This window comes from Bombina bombina, chromosome 8 (genome assembly GCF_027579735.1).
Source record: "Bombina bombina isolate aBomBom1 chromosome 8, aBomBom1.pri, whole genome shotgun sequence".
Taxonomy (NCBI): Eukaryota; Metazoa; Chordata; class Amphibia; order Anura; family Bombinatoridae; genus Bombina; species Bombina bombina.
Genome location: NC_069506.1, coordinates 144210420 through 144234130, shown reverse-complemented (window position 1 = coordinate 144234130; position 23711 = coordinate 144210420). Strand labels below are relative to the sequence as shown.

Here is a 23711-nt window from a genome sequence, read left to right as displayed (position 1 = left end):
ATTTTTTAAACTGACAAATCAATTCTTTGTTAAATCTGTATGTGATGGTGTCATTTATATGAACATTTTCATCACAAACCATCACATATACATTTTAAAAATTGTTGTGAGATAATTAAAGCTTTGCAATATGCATTAGTCATCAATTTAAAAGGTTTTACCTTTGCTTTCTAACTATTTGTGCAGTGTCTTCCTGTCACTGTTCACAAGGGGCTGGGTCTTTACAGGAAGGCGAAAATGGGCCGGATCCTAAGTTTACATTCCTGCTTTTTTAAATAAAGATACCAAGAGAATGAAGAAACATTAATAGGAGTAAATTAGACAGTTGTTTAAAATGGCATGTTCTAAATCTGAATCACGGGGAGGGGGAAAAAAAATGTGTTTCATATCCATTTAAGGTTGCATGATTTAGCAACACATGGATGTGCAAAATCATAAAGATACAACAGATTAATACGGACGACAAAAGTAGCACTGACTTCGGGTTAACAGGAGCAACCCCTTGTGCCAATCACTGCATTCCAATTACTGCCACTGACCCCCTTTACTTTGCGCCGCAGGCTTGGCCTGATATGACCCAGTGAGGCTTACATAAATAAATTTCAATAGCTTGCCATGCAGACCATTTCTTGCCAGGTCAACACATTAATTTTCCAGTCGTCAATCAGACTTGTTCCTTTAGCATAACACAGCAGCCTCCGCCTTTACATTTACATTAATTGGTTGAAATCGATATCCCTCAAAATTCAATGAACTGCCCCTTCACACACTGCAGTAGATAAAGCGGTATCCCTAGCAACCATACTCTACTCACGCCCCAGTGTTGAGATTGCGTAACTTCACTACATAATTTTGATCACATCGACCACGATCTACCAGCAGCGCCTTCGGTATCTACCTATTGGGCACCAATGACCTAGAGTAACATGAGCTTGTTTAGTATTCAGTGGATGCTAGTCAATTTGCTCATGCTCAAAAGAGGCAGAATGCAACTTAAGTCCTCAGTATGGCTGCTTCCTTATCTAGCTATAGGCAGTGCTTATACTGAAAATGTCTAAGTGCTCATTGTGCAAGAAAACAAGCAAGTTATTTGCATTTTTTTTTTTTAACAATCTGTTTTTATATGTTCCATGTCATCCTAACAGCACTGGGCTTTAATGTCGTTAAGACAGCAAGGAGAGTCCTACAATATACGGCGTCCTGTGCTTCCTCCTTTCACGTAGGCAAGGATCAGCCTGGGAGGCATGCTTAGCAGCTTAAATCAGTCCCCCATGATTCGATCCCTGCCTTGAAATCAAACGACCGCATAATTTTTACAAATAATGTAAAGTGAACATTATTATTCCATCACAAAGAGGTTAAAATATATACCTTTAATTATATTGCTACATTCCTGCTAGTGTTTCTACTAATTTTGCTTTATGTTCTCCTTTATAAAAAACTTTGATGGTTGACATTAGTTGAATTACCTTTTACAATCATGTCAAAATAGTTTAATGAAGCTATATATGAGAATAAGTAGTTCACCTGAAGGCAGAAAAAAACATTTCCAGCTCCAAATTGCAATAAAGGTGAATACTTCCAAGAGGAAATACAATGCACACTTAAGAGATTTTTGGATACCAAATATTTATCGTCCAAAGCAAGAACAGGCAGACCTAGAGGCCACACCCTTAGAGCAACAGTATAGCAAGTAACATTACTGAACAGCATCTGCATCCACAATTAAAAAAAAGCAAACAAAAAAAAAATGAATCAGTAACATTTTAACCCAGAAAGCAAAATCAGTCAAAAGAAGCTTAGTAAAGTGCCGTCTCCATGGGCAAAACAGAAGATTAATTTTCCAGCAGGACAATTATCCAAGATTTATAAAGAAGGTGCATCAGGCTTATCTGTCATCCTATGACTAGCAAGAAGTGCTATTTTGCATGGATTTCCCTCCAGTGTTATCAAACCTCAACCTCACTTAACACCTTTGGGAACATTTGAAGAGGGAAAAAGCGAAACACAATTTGGAATCTCTAGACACTCTTTGGGATGTTCTAACAAAAGTTAAAATTATTAATAAAATGCACCATCAACGTCTAGATTTAATGTTAGGCAGAATTAAAGCTGTTAAGGAGACAACTATGAACTTCCTAAATATTTAGATTTATTTATTTTCAGCATCTACTAACACATTAATATTATTTTACCTTTTTTAGTGGAAATTAAGTGTTTTTGTTTAAGAAATACTGTATACTTTGTCAAAAAATTTTTTTAAACTAAATGCTGAAATAGGAGTGTGATACTGAATTCAGACATTTGAATCATACAGTATATTAAGCATGTGCATTCATGAACTTTTGGGAGGAAACAGATGCTGGTGGACACAAGCTGCATTCAGCAATTTCTGACCCAGATTTATTCTTGTGAAACAGATATCTGTGCAAATCCAGATCTTAGTGTGTTGCACTTTCAAAAGAATAAATCCAGCTCCAAAAATGGCAGAATGCAGCTTGTGTTTTATCCCAAAGTTCCCAAATGTACATGCCTATGTATAAACACTTAGTTCTGTGTATGTTTTGTACAAAATAGTGTATAAACAGATCAATAAGCATACATATAGGCAGAATTAAAATAATAAAAAAAAATAATGCAATATAAAGATTTTTTTTTTAATTAACCCAAAAAGTTGTGTGTGGTATTATCCATTTGAAAAGCTACATTTTACTTTTATTGGGTTTTAGTTTTTGCAAAGTATATTCACATTTTAAGTTAAACACATACACTGTTTTATTAAATAGAAAAGTGCTACTGTTGTTAAAAAGTAAATGGAAACACCTAAACAATTAGTTTTTTTACCATGTAAACGGGTTTCTACCTTCAGCACATTTACTTATGACCCTCAATAGTTAAGATATTTACTAAGTGGTAGAAACAGAATATCATGATTTTGGAAAGTACATGAGATTGTACTGTGTGTCTGAAAGATTTTATACAAGTACACATTAAAAATATATAAATATAATGCACCTTTAAAAAGGAAATGTGATCTTAAATATGACATCTTAGATGCTAGACAAAGAAGAAAAAAAAACACATTCAGCAAAGCAGCTTAGTGTTCTTGCCCATAAATGCTGCACACTTTACATAATATGTGCGCGCATATTTCTGTTTAGGTGGTTTAAGTGCACTGTGGTAATCTCACATGTGTAATTCCATTTAAATATTAGTCTTAATGCTACCGATACTGTACTGCATCATAAGCCACCTATAGCATTTAAGAGATTGGCACCAGTTCACTTATAAGACCCACTAGATCCATTAATAAGGGAAGTTGGAGGGTGCTGTACAGGTTTTTTGTAGTTAATATTTATGTGACAGACTAGCTTTCCGTACATGCTGTAAAGTATGCCCAATGTTACCTACAAATGAATGCTTTATCAAAGGGTTAAAAGTTAGGGCAGCTATTAAATTTCGACTAGTATTTTATTTTATTTTTTAAGATTTCCTTTTTACAAGTATCATGCTTTTTATTTGGCAAAAAAATAAATACCTTTAATGCATATGTATGATATCAAGTTTAAAGAAAATCTTACTATTGATTACTGGAGTCAGTGTTCAGCATTATAAATGATAACAATGTTAATAGAAAAGAGACAAAATGTACTATATGGACTATAAAATTGGTTTCCCCTTAATGTGTTCCCAATTACTTGTTTTACCGGCTGCAGGGTATAAATATATGGAAAACTGTGTTTATATTTATTTTTGTACATGAAATAGAACTAAAAATGCCCATTTTAATAAACTGAGCTATTATTATATATCTTTGAATATAAGGCTGGTACAGTACTTGGGGAATTATTTTATCAGGTGATTGTCCCTTTTGGATTTAGGCTCGCTCATTTGAGTCTGCCAACTGATATTTATAAAGCAGCTTAAAGCACTGCCTCCTAAACCCTGCTCTAGCAGCCTTTATTTAAAAATAATTAGCCCGAAGGGGGCAACATTGCATGAGCAATTCTAAATATGGGGAGCAAATGCACCCCACAATTTGCGATGAAATGCAGACAAGTTCACAACATGTGAACCTTGTCCATCCTCAAATTGATGAATCTAGCCCGTAGAGAGAGAGAGGCGATTCTGGTTTCCATAGCTGCTCTTATATTTGTATCTATTTTTTTCAGTATATGTGGTGGTTTTATAAGGCAAAATCATCTATTTCAAAAAGGTACAGGAGCTATTTGTAAACATTCCAGCAGGTAAAATGTATTACTGGAAACATATTCTAATACAATGTCCCTTTAAAGTAATTTGTTATGTATGCATCAGAAATGAATCACTGTATTATAAAATATCTGTAAACAAAACATTTTAAAAACAGTTAAAACTAATTTTGATAGTAACTTTTGCATTGTTTGGTAACATTAAGCAATCACAGTACAGCATGTAGGAGGGTCAGAGTTCTGAATTCCACAGAATTCACTCCAGACTCTTTATGGAAGTGAGAAAACTACAACTTTCAGATATAAATTACAGGAAAAGCAGACTAAATAAATAAAGTGCATTGTAATATTTTGCTATGTATGATTAAATATTGAGTTTTATGTCCCCTGATTGCTTGATGCGAATACTGTTCCTTTTGAGATTGCTTTACGGAGCATGGTTCCTGAATAAAGCGTTCTTGTGCTTTTGCAGTTAATAAAGTTGTGGCAGATTGAAGACCTAAGCTGTACAAATACCGCAAAATCTACAAATGGTTTGTAGTATGATTCCCTGAGTATAGAGCATAGACAGCTAAAATACAAGAGTAACACTTTATAGCAATTATAATAGCGCTGCGGAATCTGTTGGCGCTCTACAGATACCTAATAATAATAAATAATAATATTTAAGGTTATATTTCAGTGATCATGATGTATAAATCATCTATTTCTCCTGGGTGTGCACTAGAACATTTGCCCTTCACATTATTTCAATTACAGCAAGTGAGGAAAATGAGTTTATACTCTGCATACAGATTTCTTTGGTACAAGGAGCAAAAGATCTAGAATCCTGTATAATCTTTATGGTCATTCGCAAGTATTTTTAGTCTGTGCACAGCTCAAAAATCTTCTGGGCACAATATGCTAAAGCAGTCAATGCGATCACATTGTGAAGTCGTTTTCTTTGTGTATCCTCATTCCGTACCAACACCACTGGCGACGAGGTCCTTAGTGTCCCGGGTGGAAGACGAGTAAGCTCTCGCCCACTCTGGTCAACTTGGTATTGGCAGCAGGGATCAGGCTGCCAAGAGACACAATATAAAGCGGCGCAAGCTACACTTACTGCCCCAGCAGGTAGTCCTAAATAATAAGCACAGTTAGAGGAAAGCCCCAGAGGAGATAAGAGGCAAACAGCTCCTGTTATCACAGATGTTCGATGCAAGCAGTTGCCAACAGAAATCCAACGGGCAGTCTCATCTCCCAGCCGGGCGGGCTCAATCACAATATAACGATACTGGTGCTCTAGTGCAGCATCTAGCTCTGCTTCAAATTGTTCTTGTGAGAAATCCCCATCATACACTTCATGTATTATATAGCAATCCATGTGTGATAATGGAGTCCTGCATAAGGGAAAAACAAAAAATTACTAAGGGACAAACCTTCACTTAGAAATCGTGACGATTATTTCAAAATAAGATAATACAGGAATTGACAAAGTAATAAATAGAAAATTGTACATATGCAATCCCCCCCCCCCTTCCAAAAGAAAAAGTTAGGATCCAACAGTTTTATTCTAGGAGCCATGACTCCCTGATTTGTAAAGCGACATATTCATGCCAATACTCTAATCTAGACTAATTTATAAATTGTGATTCTTTTCTCAAAAATACTATATGCAAAGGTAAAACATTATTTTCACCCAAGAGCCATGACAGCCAAAAGGTGTTCTGACAATTCGGATGAAGAGTGAGTTGTATAAAAAGGTTTAATTAGTGAGACAAGATTACTTGCATGTTTTCCCCAAATGCTTATTCTCATAATTGCATAAAAAAAAATGAAATAGGGGAAAATGAAAATCAAAATTAAACTTGTATGATTCAGACACAGCATGTCATTTTAAGGTACTTTTATATATTTCTATTATCAAAGTTTGTTCTCTTGGTATCCTTTGTTAAAAATAACATGTATATATCTTCAATGCACCACCACTGGGAGCTAACTCGTGATTGGGGGCTACAAACTTGTCTCTTGTCCTTGGCTTATAGGTGTGTTCAGCTAGCTCCCAGTAGTGCATTGATGCTCTGGAGCAGACTTTGCAAGGGTTAAGCAAATAGAGCATTTTCTTTTTGTGCTGCTGTTTGTATAGAACATATTAGAGCATTTTCTTTTTGCACTTTGTTTAAAAGTGAACATTTAAACATTCCCCAGTTTTGCATAACCCACACAGTTATAACAACATAATTTATATAAGAACTTACCTGATAAATTAAATTTCTTTCATATTGGCAAGAGTCCATGAGCTAGTGACGTAAGGGATATACAATCCTACCAGGCGGGGCAAAGTTTCCGAAACCTCAAAATGCCTAAAAATACACCCCTCACCACACCCAAAATCCAGTTTAACGAATAGCCAAGTAGTGGGGTGATAAAGAAAGGAGTAAAAAGCATCAACAAAGGAATTTGGAAATAATTGTGCTTTATACAAAAAAAAAAATCATAACCACCATAAAAAGGGTGGGCCTCATGGACTCTTGCCAATATGAAAGAAATTAATTTATCAGGTAAGTTCTTACATAAATTATGTTTTCTTTCACATAATTAGCAAGAGTCCATGAGCTAGTGACGTATGGGATAGTAATACCCAAGATGTGGAACTCCACGCAAGAGTCACTAGAGAGGGAGGGATAAAAAATAAAAAAACAGCCATTTTCCGCTGAAAAAAAATAATAATAATCCACAACCCAAATCATAAATTTAGTCTCATAATTGAAAATAAAAATAAAATTAGAAGCAGAAGAATCAAACTGAAACAGCTGCTTGAAGAACTTTTCTACCAAAAACTGCTTCCGAAGAAGCAAATACATCAAAATGGTAGAATTTAGTAAAAGTATGCAAAGAAGACCAAGTTGCTGCTTTGCAAATCTGATCAACTGAAGCTTCATTCTTAAAAGCCCAAGAAGTGGAAACTGATCTAGTAGAATGAGCTGTAATTCTCTGAGGCGGGGTTTTACCCAACTCCAAATAAGCTTGATGAATCAAAAGCTTTAACCATGATGCCAAAGAAACGGCAGAAGCCTTCTGACCTTTCCTGGAACCAGAAAATATAACAAATAGACTAGAAGTCTTCCTGAAATCTTTAGTAGCTTCAACATAATATTTCAGAGCTCTCACCACATCCAAAGAATGTAAAGATCTCGCCAAAGAATTCTTAGGATTAGGACACAAAGAAGGGACAACAATTTCTCTATTAATGTTGTTAGATCTCACAACCTTAGTAAGAATTTAAATGAAGTCCGCAAAACCGCCTTATCCTGATGAAAAATTAGAAAAGGAGATTCACAAGAGAGAGCAGATAATTCAGAAACTCTTCTAGCAGAAGAGATGGCCAAAAGGAACAACACTTTCCTAGAAAGTAGTTTAATGTCCAAAGAATGCATAGGCTCAAATGGAGGAGCCTGTAAAGCCTTCAAAACCAAATTAAGACTCCAAGGAGGAGAGATTGATTTAATGACAGGCTTGATACGAACCAAAGCCTGTACAAAACAGTGAATATCAGGAAGTTAAGCAATTTTTCTGTGGAATAAAACAGAAAGAGCAGAGATTTGTCCTTTCAAGGAACTTGCAGACAAACCTTTATCCAAACCATCCTGAAGAAACTATAAAATTCTAGGAATTCTAAAAGAATGCCAAGAAAATTTATGAGAAGAACACCATGAAATGTAAGTCTTCCAAACTCGATAATAAATCTTTCTAGAAACAGATTTACAAGCCTGCAACATAGTATTAATCACTGAGTCAGAGAAACCTCTATGACTAAGCGTTCAATTTCCATACCTTCAAATTTAATGATTTGAGATTCTGATGGAAAAACGGGCCTTGAGATAGAAGGTCTAGCCTTAAGGGAAGTGGCCAAGGTTGACAACTGGACTTCCGAACAAGATCGGCATACCAAAACCTGTGAGGCCATGCTGGAGCCACCAGCAGCACAAACGATTGCTCCATAATGATCTTCGAGATCACTCTTGGAAGAAGAACTAGAGGCGGGAAAAAAATAAGCAGGTTGATAACACCAAGGAAGTGTCAATGCATCTACTGCTTCCGCCTGAGGATACCTGGACCTCAACAGGTACCTTGGAAGTTTCTTGTTCAGATGAGATGTCATCAGATCTATTTCTGGAAGCCCCCACATCTGAACAATTTGAGAAAACACATCTGGGTGGAAAGACCATTCTCCCGGATGTAAAGTCTGACGACTGAGATAATCTGCTTCCCAATTGTCTATACCTGGGATATGAACGCAGAAATTAGACAGGAGCTGGATTCCGCCCAAACAAGTATCCGGGATACTTCTTTCAAAGCTTGGTGACTGCAAGTCCCACCCCGATGATTGACATATGCCACAGTTGTGACATTGTCTGTCTGAAAACAAATGAACGGTTCTCTCTTCAACAGAGGCCAAAACTGAAGAGCCCTGAGAATTGCACGGAGTTCCAAAATATTGATTAGTAATCTCGCCTCTTGAGATTTCCAAACTCCTTGTGCTGTCAGAAATCCTGAAGGTTTCGACAGGCTGCAACCAATTTTAAACGTCTCTTGTCTGTTAGAGACAAAGTCATGGACACGGAATCTGGAAACCTAAAAAGGTTACCCTTGTCTGAGGAATCAAATAACTTTTTGGTAAATTGATCCTCCAACCATGTCTTCTAAGAAACAACACTAGTTAATTCATGTGAGATTCTGCAGAACATAAAAGACTAAGCAAGTACCAAGATATCGTCCAAATAAGGAAACACCGGAATACCCCGCTCTGATTATAGAGAGTAGGGCAACAAGAACCTTTGAAAAGATTTTTGGAGCTGTCGCTACGCCAAAAGAAAGAGCAACAAATTGGTAATGCTCGTCTAGAAAAGAGAATCTCAGGAACGGATAGTGATCCGGATGAATCTGAATATGAAGATATGCATCCTGTAAGTCTATTGTGGACATATAATGCCCTTGCTGAACAAAAGGCAGAATAGTCCTTATAGTAACCATTTTGAAGTTGGTACTCTTATATAATCGATTCAAAATCTTTAGATCCAGAACTGGTCTGAATGAATGTCCTTACTTTGGGACAATGAATAGATTTGAATAAAACCCCAGACCCTGTTCCTGAAAACGGAACTGGCATGATTACCCCTGATAACTCCAGGTCTGAAACACACTTCAGGAAAGCCTGAGCCTTTACTGGGTTCGCTGGAATGCGTGAGAGAAAAAAAAAAAATCTTCACATGCAGTCTTACTCTGAATCCTATTCTGTACCCCTGAAAGACAATACTCTGAATCCAATCATTTTGGACTGAATTGATCCAAACATTTTTGAAAAATTTTAATCTACCCCTACCAGCTGAGCTGGAATGAGGGCCGCACCTTCATGCGGACTTGGGGGCTGGCTTTGATCTCTTAAATGGCTTGGATTTATTCCAATTTGAGGAAGGCTTCCAATTGGAAACAGATTCCTTTGGGGAAGGATTAGATTTCTGTTCCTTATGTCAAAAGGAACGAAAACGGTTAGGAGATTATTGAATCCAACTGAGAACCAAATAATTTATTACCTTGGAAAGAAAGAGATAGCAATCTGGACTTAGAAGTCATATCAGCATTCCAAGATTTAAGCCATAATGCTCTTCTAGCTAAAATAGCTAAAGACATATATCTAACATCAATTTTGACGATATCAAAAATGGCATCACAAATGAAATTATCAGCATGTTGAATTAAAGGGACAGTTCACCCAAATTTTTTCTCCCCTTTAAATTATTCCCAATGATCCATTTTACATGTTAGAGTGTATCTCCTTTCCTCCTATTTCTGGATTTGAAATAGCCGATTTAGCCTGTGGTATCCCAACCTATACTGAAAATTTCTATACTGGAGTATACGCTATTGACAAGCCTAAGTAAACACAGCCAGCAGAAGAAGTTACACTGCTAGTGGGGTGCAGGATAGTTAAGTAATAAAATTATAATTTTCCATTGTTCTCTCTGTGTATTGAGCTTTGATGTTCCAGACAAATATAAGATAAGGAAGCAAGTCTGTGTACATAAAGTGATAACATAATGAGATATGATATTACCTTTAAGTTCAACCCATTGTAATAGGCTGTGGTTTCAAAGCACAAAAGCAGCTACTTCATATACACAAATAAAGCTGAAAATGCAATTTCTCAAATATTTTATACTCTACAGCTGGTATAACAAGTCATTGAAAATACATTAATGGAAAAACAATTTTACAGTATACTGTCCCTTTAATTTAACAATGCTAGACAAATCATGATCCGATACTTGTTGCGCTAAAGTTTCCAACCAAAAAGTTGAAGCAGCTGCAACATCAGCCAAAGAAATTGCAGGCCTAAGAAGATGACCTGAATATAAATAAGCCTTCCTTAGATAAGATTCAAGTTTCCTATCTAAAGGATCTTTAAAAGAAGTACTATCTTCCGTAGGAATAGTAGTACGTTTAGCAAGAGTAGAGATGGCCCCATCAACTTTGGGGATCTTTTCCCCAAACTCCAATCTAACTGCTGGCAAAGGATACGATTTTTTAAACCTTGAAGAAGGAATAAAAGTACCACCAGGCCTATTCTATTCCTTAGAAATCATATCTGAAATGGTATCAGTAACTGGAAAAACCTCTGGACGCTAATGCAAGCTAAGTATTCGGGGGGGTCTAGCACTTCCTTCTCTTGAGATATATAATTGAGTTTGTCTAGGAAAAGTAGCATTAGATTGGCTCACACAAGGTAATTATATCGCCTCTTTGGTGGCGGAGGAATATATTGTATCACCATACAGCTTACAAGCACTATTACATTGTCATTTAAGAAAGATACCACCCAAGATAAAAAAAAAAAATTATACTACTATATGTAATATTGTAAAAGCCTGGTATCGTATATGTGTCTGGCTTAAAGTTGATCATACGGTTTCCAACTGTCTACCGATAGTTGGAAACCCTTATTTTGTAGCAGGAATTAATAATAAATTATTTAAAAACTGGGCCAATAAGGGCCTAAAGTATATTCATCAATTAAAAGACTTCAGTGGCCCTAATATACAAACATTTGCAGAAATTAGGCAGCAATATGGCTTATCTAACTCAGACTTTTATGCATATTTACAAATACGTTATTGGTATAACTCAATTATTAGGAGGCCAAATCACACCTGGGTAAATCCTAACATACACTCAGGAATAATCCTATACCAAGCCGGTATCCATTCTTTAAAGTATTGGCTTAAAGTAATATTAAAACAGTCAGGTGAGGAGAATCTTGGACGCTTGCTTTTTAGTTGGACACTAGACATTCAAGACATACAAAAAGAAGATATTATTAGAAGTATACAGAAGGTAGAAAATGCTACTTTGGCGGCGAATTGGAGAGAAAGCCACTTCAAATTGTTAAATCGCAGTTATATTCCTCCTGCCACCTTAAATAAGTGGTTTCACAATTCTGAGCATGCGTGTCCTAGATGCGCAAATATCAATGCTGACATAATACATATGTTTTGGATGTGTCCCAAAATGTATCAATTTTGGGCCAAGATAAGTTATTGGCTAAGCAAAATATTACAGGTTTCTGTTAAATTGGAAAAAAGCACATATTTTTCTTAGTCGATTATGATACTCATAGACAATTAAATGTGCGCTTTATTAATTGCATGATCCTAGGTGGTAGATACTGGATTCTTAAAGGATGGAAAGATAAAAAAAAAACCTTCTATTCACAATTTAATACACTAATGATGAAACAAGCGGTACTAGAACAATTTGATTGTTCCACCGGCTCTGAGCAACATATAAAGAGATATTGTAATAAATGGTACAGTTTCATACAGTCATATGATAAAAACATGCAAGCTCAGTTTCTAGCTCCCTTCTACACATGTAACTGTGTGGATTATTTACTACAGAGGAGTCAGGTATGAATTAATGATGGGGTGGAGAGGTAGAGAGAGAGTAAAATCCGTTTTTTTTTTTTTTTTCCCTATGTTATTTTGTTTGTTCCCATTGCTAATAGTGATTCTGGTATACCTTATATGTTAATACAGGTATACCTCACTTTACAGCGCTTCACTTTACAGCGCTTCGCTAATACAGCGTTTTGTGGAGCTGAAATTCAACCTCCAATTATTTTAAAACAGTGCTGTAATCTTCGTAAGATTGCAAGAAAAAGGGACTGGCACCATTGTATTATGTTTAGTTCATTCTGTTTACAGCATTACAGTGCAATCTGTGTCTCAGTGCTATACTCTGGCAAATTGTACTACAGTGATTGTCACTATTTTACAGGTACAGTATTTATTGAATACTGTGCTGTGCGAGTGTTAAACTAAACTTAGAGCTATTGCACACCTAATATAAGTTGATTAAAACATGTTTTTAAACACACTGGCAAGTGAAAAGAAAGCTAAAACTGCCTTGTTTCACTTTAAGGCGGTTTTCACTTTACAGCGGGGCTCCGGTCCCTAACCCGCTGTATGAGCGGGGTATACCTGTATGTTAAATGCTAATATGACCCTAATTTCTAGTATGTGTATGGACTTATTGCTCTAGGATGAGGCGATAACCCAAATCCTGTATAAATTAATTTGTGAAAAATAAGGATGTTAGGGGTGTAGATATACTGTATTACTGATGAAGAGAATGTTGGTGTTGTTATGCTCTGTCTGAAGTTATTTACATATATGGATATAATATATCAACTTTTTGTCAACTGGTGATAAAGAAAGCACATTGACAGAGGATAAGTCTGAAAGATAAAGCTGTGTTTTATTTGATATTAGTGAAATTGGAATCTAATTTAATTTATTTACTTCAGCTATAGAATGATTGTAAAATGTACCAACATGTATCTCTTTTATCTTGTCTCTTTGTTGTTGTACACTCTCTAATGTTCGAATAAAAAAAAAGTATGAACAGGAACAAATGCACTTAGCTTTGGTAGAACTTATCATGCAGCAGGGATCCAACAGTGAATTCTGAGACAGGATCAGATTGAGACATCTTGCAAATATAAGAGAAGAAAACAATATATAAAGCAAAATTATCAATTTCCTAATATGGCAGTTTCAGGAATGGGAAAAATGCAAACAGCATAGCCCTCTGACATAGAAAAAAGGCCAGAGGCAAAAGGAATGGGGTTTTAAATAACAAACAGAAAAATATTTTTTGGCGCCAAAAAAGTCCGGAAATGAAACACTTGCGTCAGAGGACTCGGCGTCAACTAAGACGCCGGAAATGACAAATTTGTGTCAACGAACGTAACTTTGCGCCAAAAAATCTTGCGCCAAGAATGACGCAATAAAATTTTGGCATTTTGCGCCCTCGCGAGCCTAATTCTGCCCGCAAATTTAAAAGACTCAATTTGAAAAAGAGAGACTATAACCCACGTAAGAAATAATTTTTCATAAAAAAGCATTTCCCAGATATGAAACTGACTGTCTGCAAAAAAAAGGAAATATACTGAAAACCTGAATCGTGGCAATTATAAGTACAATACATATATTTAGAACTTTATATAAATACATAAAGTGCCAAACCATAGCTGAGAGCGTCTTAAATAATGAAAACATACTTACCAAAAGACACACATCCACATATATCAGATAACCGTTTCAGTACTGGTTTGGCTATCAGTAGAGGTAATGGAATATGAGAGTATATCGTCGATCTGAAAAGGGAGGTAGGAGATGAATCTCTACGACCGATAACAGAGAATCTATAAAATAGTTCCCCGTGAGAAAGACCATTGCATTCAATAGGTGATACTCCCTTCACATCCCTCCCACATTCACTGTACTCAGAGGAATCGGGCTTCAAAAAAATGCTGAGAAGCGCATATCAACGTAGAAATCTTAGCACAAACTTACTTCAACACCTCCATAGGAGGCAAAGTTTGTAAAACTGAATTGTGGGTGTGGTGAGGGGGTGTATTTATAGGTATTTTGAGGTTTGGGAAACTTTGCCCCTCCTGGTAGGATTGTATATCCCATACGTCATTAGCTCATGGACTCTTGCCAATTAGAAAATATACGTTTTACGTCTAATTACCTTGTATCTAAGCCTCTAAACTGCCCCCTTATTTCAGTTCTTTTGATAGACTTGCATTTTAGCCAATCAGTGCTGACTCCTAGGTAACTTCACGTGCGTGAGCTTAGTTATCTTTATGACACACATGAACTAACGCCCTCTAGTGGTGAACAATTGTCAAAATGCATTCAGATTAGAGGCAGCCCTCAAGGTCTAAAAAAAAAAAAATGAGCATATGAACCTCCTAGGTTTAGCTTTCAACTAAGAATACCAAGAGAACAAAAGCAAAATTGGTGATAAAAGTAAATTGGAAAGTTGTTTAAAAATGCATGCCCTATCTGAATCTGAATCATGAAAGTTAATTTTGGATTTGACTGTCCCTTTAAAGTCATTTAGCATGTCTACAGAAAGAACGGGACACATGCAGGAACTGTTAGTGCTTTTGCTTTGCAGCGCTGCTCCACATCGTGACGACGGTTTGAAGGGAGCAGCCCAATAAAGTACTGCAAAGCGATAGCATATTAATTGATGTTTGCAAAGCTGTTACTCCTGAATGTAAAATGTTTCTTTGAGCAATGCACCTTTTGTTAATACATTTTTAAATTATAACTGATGTGATGTTAGACCAAGAGCAAAATGAAACAGATTTGAGACATTTTAAAAAGTTAAAATTTATTTTTTTCACTGTAGCCAATGTGCAACTTGCGGAGTTCCAGAGGTGTCACAATTTTTTTAGAAATTGCGCGCACAATTTATAAATATTTATAATCATGCTATTTCACCTTAAGCATGAATCCTCCCCCTTATAGATCAGCCTGCTCCTAGATTCAGTTTCAGTTCAGTGTGTTAGTGAGGATGAATACAGACAGACTGTTAAAGAGACAGTCTACTATAGAATTGTTATTGTTTTAAAAGATAGATAATCCCTTTATTACCCATTCCCCAGTTTTGCATAACCAACACAGTTATATTAATATAACTTTTTACCTCTGTGATTACCTTGTATCTAGGAACCTTCTTCCAGCCCCCTGATCACATGACTGTGACTGTTTATTATCTATTGTCTTAAATTTAGCATTGATTTGTGCTAGATCTTAAATAACCCCCTGTGCCTGAACACAGTGTTATCTATATGGCCCACGTGTACTTTCTGTCTCTTTGTGTTGAAAAGAGATTTAAAAAGCATGTGATAAGAGGCAGCCATCAAAGGCTTAGAAATTAGCATATGAGCCTACCTATGTTTAGGTTAAACTAAGAATACCAAGAGAAAAAAGCAAATTTGATGATAAAAGTAAATTGGAAAGTTGATTAAAATGAAAAAGTCCTATCTGAATAATGAACGTTTAATTTATACTAGACTGTCCCTTTAAGTGTTGCACTTCAGCTTCAGTCACATGGAATTCTAAAAGCCCAATGTTAGCATTATGTTATGTGACAAACAGTACATTTAGCATTGCAATGCTCACAAAGCTTATTTATCCTTTCACAATACAATTGGAGATTAATTATATTTAAAGTATATATTAAAACAAAAATTCGTTAATTATTCAGGTTAAAAACTGGTCTCTCAAAACAAAATAGTTTTGCTCACTGTAAAAAAAAAAAAAAAAAAAAAAAAAATGGTACAATTTCAAATACATATTTTTCTTTGTCATTTCTCTATAAAATTGTTACATTTTTCTGCCTTTTTTTTTTAAGCAGGGTAATGTTGGCAATGCGTTGTTTTATTAATACTATGGAAACATCCAATTTGATTACAGTAACTAAAGAAAAAAAATGGTAGTGAAAACTGCACAAAAGAATCATGGAAGACCGTTATTGTACACATAATGCTGTACATTGCAAAGGTTATCCAAAAAGATAGGGATTGGATTCCAAAGCAGTATAGCTGCAAAATGTGTTGTTTACATTGCGATTATCTGTCTGAGTACAGTGTAAAGTTTAAAGGGACAGTCTACTTCAAATGTTTTGTGTAAAGATAGACAATGCCTTTACTACCAATTCCCCAGCTTTGAACAACCAACATTGTTATATTAATAGAACATAAAATGCTAAGAATTTTAGTTCTTTTAAAAGTTTTTCACAGCAAGACAAAAGCTAGTTTATGTGTACCAAATAGATAACAATGAGCTGACTCTCGTGGATTTATAACAGAGTGATCACGGATTGGTTAAATTTAAGTAGGTACACACCTCTGAGATAAGGGAGATTGGTGCAAAGACTTAGATACAAGGTAATCACATATCATTTAGCATTGTATTGTGAATGGATAAATATGCTTTTTGAGACTTGCAATGCTAAATGTACTGTTTGTCACATAATACCAACATTGGGCTTTTAGAAATCCATGTGACTGACGCTGAGGTGCATAGTTACTCACCTGATCCTCACTGACACATAGGGCTCGATTTATCAATCAAGGGCGGCCACCCCAGCTCTCCTCTGGTGAGCAGCAATCTGCTACCGGAATGTAACATTGCACACGAGTGCCATTTTGTGCTCGCAAGCAATCCCGCCCCCTGCCCCCACACAGCCAATCAATCGGACAGGAGCTGTCAATCTCCCAGGTTGGACAAGACCTAAGAGGTGAATAAGAGGGTAGGGAAGCAGCAATCTGATGACTGCAAATTCTCTTGTGAGAACCTGCAGTCAAAGGGTGGAGAAGGGCTTGATAAATCAAGCCCATAGTGATGTCCAGTTCATGAACGATGCAGTAGAATTACATAATAAACAAGTGCATAACACAAAGACAATGCAAATACACCTACTCTGATTAAAAAAGCAGCAGATTGTTTTTCTGACAAGTATTTTTTCTCTCATATTCCGGCCCCCTGTATCATGTGACAGACATCAGCCAATCACATGCTAGTATACATATACCTTGTGAGCTTGTGCACATACTCAGTAGGATTTTGTTAACCAAAACTTTGCACAATTTGATAATGGAAGTAAAATTGTAAAGTCTTAAAAATGCATGCTCTGTCTGAATCATAAAAGGTTATTTTGACTTAATTGTCCCATTTCACTAACTCCTTTGCAATGAATCATTCATTTAATAGTACACTGATTCAAATATCAGGTTGCAACAGTTCTTAATAGACCCCTGCCTTTACCCCTAACTGCACCTTAAATTAACCCTTAATGTCCCTTACTATAAATGCTCCTCACCATAACTTAACCCTAAGAACCCCTGTTAACCCCAAATATTGCTGTGAAGCTCTGGGATAATAGTTATTGTGTTAATATAAAATTTTAATACCTATTAGGTAAATAAAGCGGGTATCACTTCCCTGTGTATGATCATGGATAACCAGTCTTTTGGCAGATATGCAACTATTATGCAAATACAACAGTACAAAACGCAGCATACTCTGTTCTATGCACTGTATAGAAACCCACACAATATATGTAGCATACTCTGTTCTATGCACTGTATAGAAACCCACACAATATATGTAGCATACTCTGTTCTATGCACCGTTTTGTATCATTTGCCTAAGATTTGCATATACAACAAAAGACTGGTTATCCATATGATATGGGTAAGAACAAGATGTAATGCTGCATTGTATGTTGGACAGTGACTCAGGAATCGGTGGAGCGTCCATAATCGAAGAACCTGCAGCTCGTCCCTCATGCATCACGTGCCCAACAAGTGAACTAATGAATCAGTTCATGAACTGGTTCAGTTAAACGAACCGTCCAAATGAAACGATTCATCAATATGAATTGGACTTCCCATCTCTACGAACACACTGAACTGAAAATACTAGTAGTTGGTGGGCGCGAGTGGTTTTGTCATCAAAACATGACTAACTAGGGGGAGGAGTAGGCTGATCTGTAAGGGGGAGGATGCATGCTTAAGGTGGAATAGCATGATTATAATTATTTATAAAATTGTGCGCATGATTTAGCAAAAATGTGCTCACGATTTTAAAAAAAAACAAAACCTCGTGTGACACCTCGGGGCAGCAGCACAATCTGAGGAAACCGATACACTAGACTGAACTGCTAGGGGACCACCAGTTCCGCCTGAGGGTCTCTCGATCTCGACCCGTATCTTGATAGTTTGCCATTGAGATGGGAAGCCATCAGATCTATCTCCAGACATCCCCACATGTGGGTGATCCTGCAGAATACCTCCTAATTTAGGGACCATTCCACATGCAGTTCTCCACACCTAGAATGTGGATGGCTGATATCGGACAATGGTATGTCTCTGCCCATTTAAGAATGTGAGATACTCCCTGCATCGCCAGAGAGCTTCGCATTCCGTCCTGATGGTTGACATAAGCCACGGTTGTGATGTCCGATTGGAATAGAATATAAGAGGCTGAACGAAGCTGAGGCCACGCCAGAAGAGCATTGAAGATGGCCCTTAATGCCAGAACATTGATAGGAAGAGTCGCTTCCTCCGGCACCAGGTTCCCTGAGCCTTCAGAGAACCCCAACACAGCGCCCCACCCTGACATGCTCGCATCTGTTATAATAATCACCCAGGATGGGCGTAGACAGCAAATGAAGGACAGAATTCTGCAACTGCAACCAATTGAGAGATTCATGTCTGTGGATCTAGAGATATTACATGAATAGTCACCATTTTACTGTCTGAGCATACATAACTCTAGAGGTCTCAGATGAAAGTGTTTAAATGGAATAGCATCCGAAGCCTAACCATCAGACCTATCCCCTCCATGCATTGGGCCACCGAAGGCCGAGGAGTGAAATGGAGCAGATGACAGGCCATCGGAAGCTTCTCCCTGTGTTGATCTGTGAGATATATATGCACATACTGACAGAATCTATGATGATCCCCAAGAAGTTCCCGATTGACTTTTCAGCCATGCGTTTGAAGATAACAGAATCACTTCTCTGTGTGAGCTCTTGCTAAAGATGGTGCCTGGACGAAGATGTCACCCAGGTAAGGAGCTACCACAATACCCTGTAATCAGACTGCAGCAAGCAGAGCCCCCAACACCTTGGTAAAAATCCTTGGGGCTGCAGCTAGGCCGAATGGGAGAGCTATGAATTGGTAGAGTTTATCTAGGAAGACAAACTGAAGATACTGACAGTAATCACGGTGGAATGGAATATGAAGGTACACATCCTTCAGATCTAGGTTAGCCATGAATTGACCCTTTTGAATGAGAGGCAGGATGGATCTTATGGTTTCCATTTGGAAAGATGGTACCTTTACAAACTTTTTGAGACTAAGTCCAGGATAGGATGAAACATGCCCTCCTTCTTGAGAACGGCAGAGGTTTGAATAAAACACTCTTCCCCTTTCTGACTGGAGGAACAGGGGTCACCACGCCCATGGCTATCAAATCTTCCACGCATCTTAGAAAAGCTTTTTTTTTCCTCCGGTTTTCCCGAGATCCTGGATAGGAGGAATCTGCCCTGTGAGGATCCAGACCAATAGCCTATCTTGTAACCCTGAGAAACAATGTCCAGCAACCCGAGGGTCCCAGACCGACTGGGCCTAACCTTTTGAAACAGAGATAGTCTGGCCCCCACATGACCTGAGCCTAGGTCTGGGGCAACCTCTTCATGCTGACTTATTGTCTGGGGCAGTTTTTTGTGGCTGCTTGTTCTTATAAGAGATAAAATTTGATCAGCGCAGAAGACCACACAATCAAAAAGAGGAACTCCCAAAAAAAGTCCTCAAAAAATAGCAATAGTGAAAAACTAATAATAGATTGCGCAACAAATGCTAAAGGTGGAAGTGAAAAAAAAAAAAAAAACATAATATATAAAAAGCTTTTAAAACTTTTAATGAGGATTTATTTAGACCCTTGTGATTTTAAGTTTGAAAATGAAAAATTTAGTAAAAAAAAGTATTTGTGAATAAGGTAAGTGTATAGTTTAAACTCTAGTGGTTTAATTTAAACTCTAGCAATTCGCTGAAGAACTAAAGATGTTGTATTTTAAACTTTAGCAATTCGCTAAAGAATTAAAGATGTGATGTGAATAACTGGTGATATAATATACTAGTGAAGTATAATTTTGATAATCAGTACATGTGTCCTCCCGTAAAGATAGAGATATTTATTTTCCAATATTATTAAAAAGATACGTGTCAACCGGTTTGTGGGAGTGACTATGTGTAGTGTTGGTTATTTAATCTCCCTATGGACACTACCCAAACCATCTTTGAGAAAGCGCCAACCGGCGTGAAACGCGTCAGCCGACGTCACTTGCACCCCTGTCTTTCAACTATTCGTGAGTGTTTGTATTTAAACACAGTTCCTGTGTGAACTTTTAATGCATATTTAATAAATAAAAAAATTGTGACTTTTATTAAAGTGCTTTGTGCATAGTGTTTGTACCAGTTCACATTCATTGCCACAAACTACTACTCAAGAATACTAAGCTTAACTCTATGCTTTGTGGGAGCCCGTTTCTTTTTTGGTATATTGTCTACAGCAGACTATCTGACCCGACGTCCTCCACGCCGAGTGCTGGAGTCCCGGATGAGCAAATCTGCCCTACGCTGCATGGATGACGGCGTTTGGTCTCCCAAGATAAGTGAATTTATTAACCTTACCTTTGCTGCCTCTGTGTGTGTGTGTGTGTATATATATATATATATATATATATATATATATATATATATATATATATATATATATATATATATATATATATATATATATATATATATATATATATATTTTTTTTTTTTTTTTTTTTAAGTAGACAACCCAATGTATTAATAAATTTTTGTATATTTCATGCCACCATTTCACCGCCAAATGCAATCAAATAATAATAATAAAAAAATAAAAAAAAAATGTTAATTTTTTTCACTGAAATTTACATACTGCTTGTGCTATCATGGCACAAATGGTTGTAAAACCATCTCTGGGATCACCTTTGTTCAGAAATAGCAAACATATAGACGTCTATTCGCGGCAGTAAAGGGGTTAATTAGGTAGCTTGTAAGGTTAATTTTAGCTTTAGTGTAGAGATTACCCTCCCACCTGACACTTTCCATCCCCTGATCCCTCCCAAACAGCTCTCTTCCCTCCCCCCACTTGTCACCCCCCATCTTAAGTACTGGCAGTCTGCCAATAAAAAAAATATATATATATTTTTATGTAATCTAGAATTCCCCCTAACACTTCAACCTCCCTGATCCCCCCGAACAGCTCTCTAACCCTCCCCCCCTCAAACTATTAGCACCATCTTAAGTACTGGCAGCTGTCTGCCAGTACCAATAAAACGCCTTTTTTTCCCCCCTTTTAAATTTTTTCTGTAGTGTGGTGGTCCCACCACCTCCCACGATCACCATTTATTGACCCCCCCAAAACCCCTTTTCTGTAGTGTAGCTGCCCCATCCCTCCCGGTCCCTTTATTTTAATTTTTTCTGTAGCATAGGGCCCTCTCACACCCTCCCCCCTGCCTGGAGCTTCAGGAACTGCTGAAGCTAAGACGTATATAGGCAAAGTACTGCAAGATTTGTGTGTGTATACGGGAGGCAGAGCGGCGATGCTCCGCCCGCAGCGCCTGCTGTAGTTGGCAGATCGTTGACGAACTTGACTTCCTCCAATCGTTGAGTGTCTCACGAGCTGGATGCCAAAGGGGGCACGCAACGATTGGAGGAAGCCGGATTCATCATCAATCTACTAACTACAGCAGGCGCTGCGGGCAGAGGATCATTGATTTCCTTTGCATAAAATAAAAAAGGTAAGTATTTTAAAAAAGAAGCTTCATTGTAAAGTTTAATGAATGAAAGTTCCCATGTTTTTAAGGGTAGTTTTAGATACCGGGCACTTAGTCTTTAAACTTTACATTCACTTTAAGCGTAATCAAAGCTGTGCTTCTTAAGGTAAAGATCCAGCTGGTAACCATATTAGAAGCTAGAATACTGTACATACATATTCTCCATTCACTGCTTGTATCCTCATCTGGAGCAAAACAGTGGTGTTACAGGTGTACTATGTGTTGAATCCTTATGAACAAGTTATAAGACACTGTAAATGAGGTGAATTTATAAAAACAAATTTACATATATTTGTGTTTACAGTAAAATGTAAACTGGCACTGATTTTTTTATACAACCCTTAAAGGGACAGTGTACTGTAAAATTGTTTTCCCCTTAATTTGTTTCCAATTACTTGTTATACCAGCTACAGAGTATAAAGTGGATGAGAAATTGCTTCTTTATGGTTATTTTTATATCTGAAATAGTTGTTTGTTCTTTGAAACCACAACCCATAAAAATGGGCTGAGCTTGCATGGAAATCAGATCACCTTATAACTGTATGTACACACAGATGCTCCCTTAAAAAATGCTTCAGAATTAATATTATTTAAGATAGTATAAAATGTTAATTACTTATTGAAAATCTAGTCATAAATAAATGTGTCAATTTTATTTAGGTAATGGAATGTCTTGAACAGCAAGTTAACCCTCAAAACCAATATTATTTTCTTTATAGTATACCTCACATTAGTTGCACTTCATCCATATACATGTGTGCTTTCAAGAGCAAATAATGACAAAGTATATAATACAGTAAATAACACCGCATATTACAATATGCCTGATAAAGAAAATAAAAAGGTAAGGAAAGGTGGATAAAATGTAAACAGAGAAGTGATTTTGCTACGTGCACTTTTTTTTATTTTTAAAATAAATCAATTTGGTCTTCAACATTTATTTTCAAATATGAATGTCTAATACATAAATATTGTTTTTTATGCATAAAGTATTATTGTTATTAATAAAAGTAACAAAATAGGTTGTTAATAAAACGAAACTAATACTTGTTAGCGAGCTCTATTAGAAAGCGCTTTTAAATATACCCTCTGACCTTTCTGTTACCTCCAGCGCCGCCATTTTGCTTTATTCTCAGGAAACTTGATCGCCATCTCCATGCGCTTCCATCGCCATGGAGATAGCTCTCTCCCACATGAGCAGTCATTGGTCACCCGTGACCTTATTGCAAAAGTCAGGTGGAGAGTTAAGAGTTATTTTATTGGTCTATTTTCATGCTGGGCGTGGCCAGAGCTGCGGAAGAGATTTTGACAGATTACTAAAAAAACCTATTGGTGAGAGCGTTTTAAATAGTGGGCAGTGCTGTTTTGAATACTGTAAAATTGTCTGCTCGACATTTACGCGCGAAAGCTGTCGCCAGTATACGTAGTTTCCAGAGCAGTATTCTGTCTAATCGCGCTTATACCAGCCCAAAGCATGCCTGTTGCCTGGACTAAAATATGTAGCTGTAGTTTTATCGATTATTAGGTAACAATCAGTAGTAAGGGATAGTGTGAGAGGTCACTTCTGTGGCAGATATCTGTAAACTCTTACCAAGTTAAAGGGACATAAAAAAGTTGATAGAGACAAAATATAATAATATACCTGCAAATGTATAGTGCAGTGCCTCGCCATTAACCCTTTCTTTTAAGTTTCTTGATTGTACAGCTCTATCTCCCCCCACA

General features: G+C 36.9%; 1 protein-coding gene across 1 annotated transcript; it reads right to left on the bottom strand.

Annotated features, from left to right (window-relative positions):
• Nucleotides 1–1354: 1354 nt before the first annotated feature.
• Nucleotides 1355–23124, bottom strand: LOC128638578 (transmembrane protein 11, mitochondrial). Its single transcript, XM_053690613.1, has 2 exons — nt 23084–23124; nt 1355–5590 (listed from the first exon to the last, which is right to left on the bottom strand). Exons 1-2 carry the CDS (start codon nt 23107–23109, stop codon nt 5074–5076), a joined length of 543 nt encoding a protein of 180 aa, XP_053546588.1. The 5' UTR covers nt 23110–23124; the 3' UTR covers nt 1355–5073.
• Nucleotides 23125–23711: the final 587 nt, after the last annotated feature.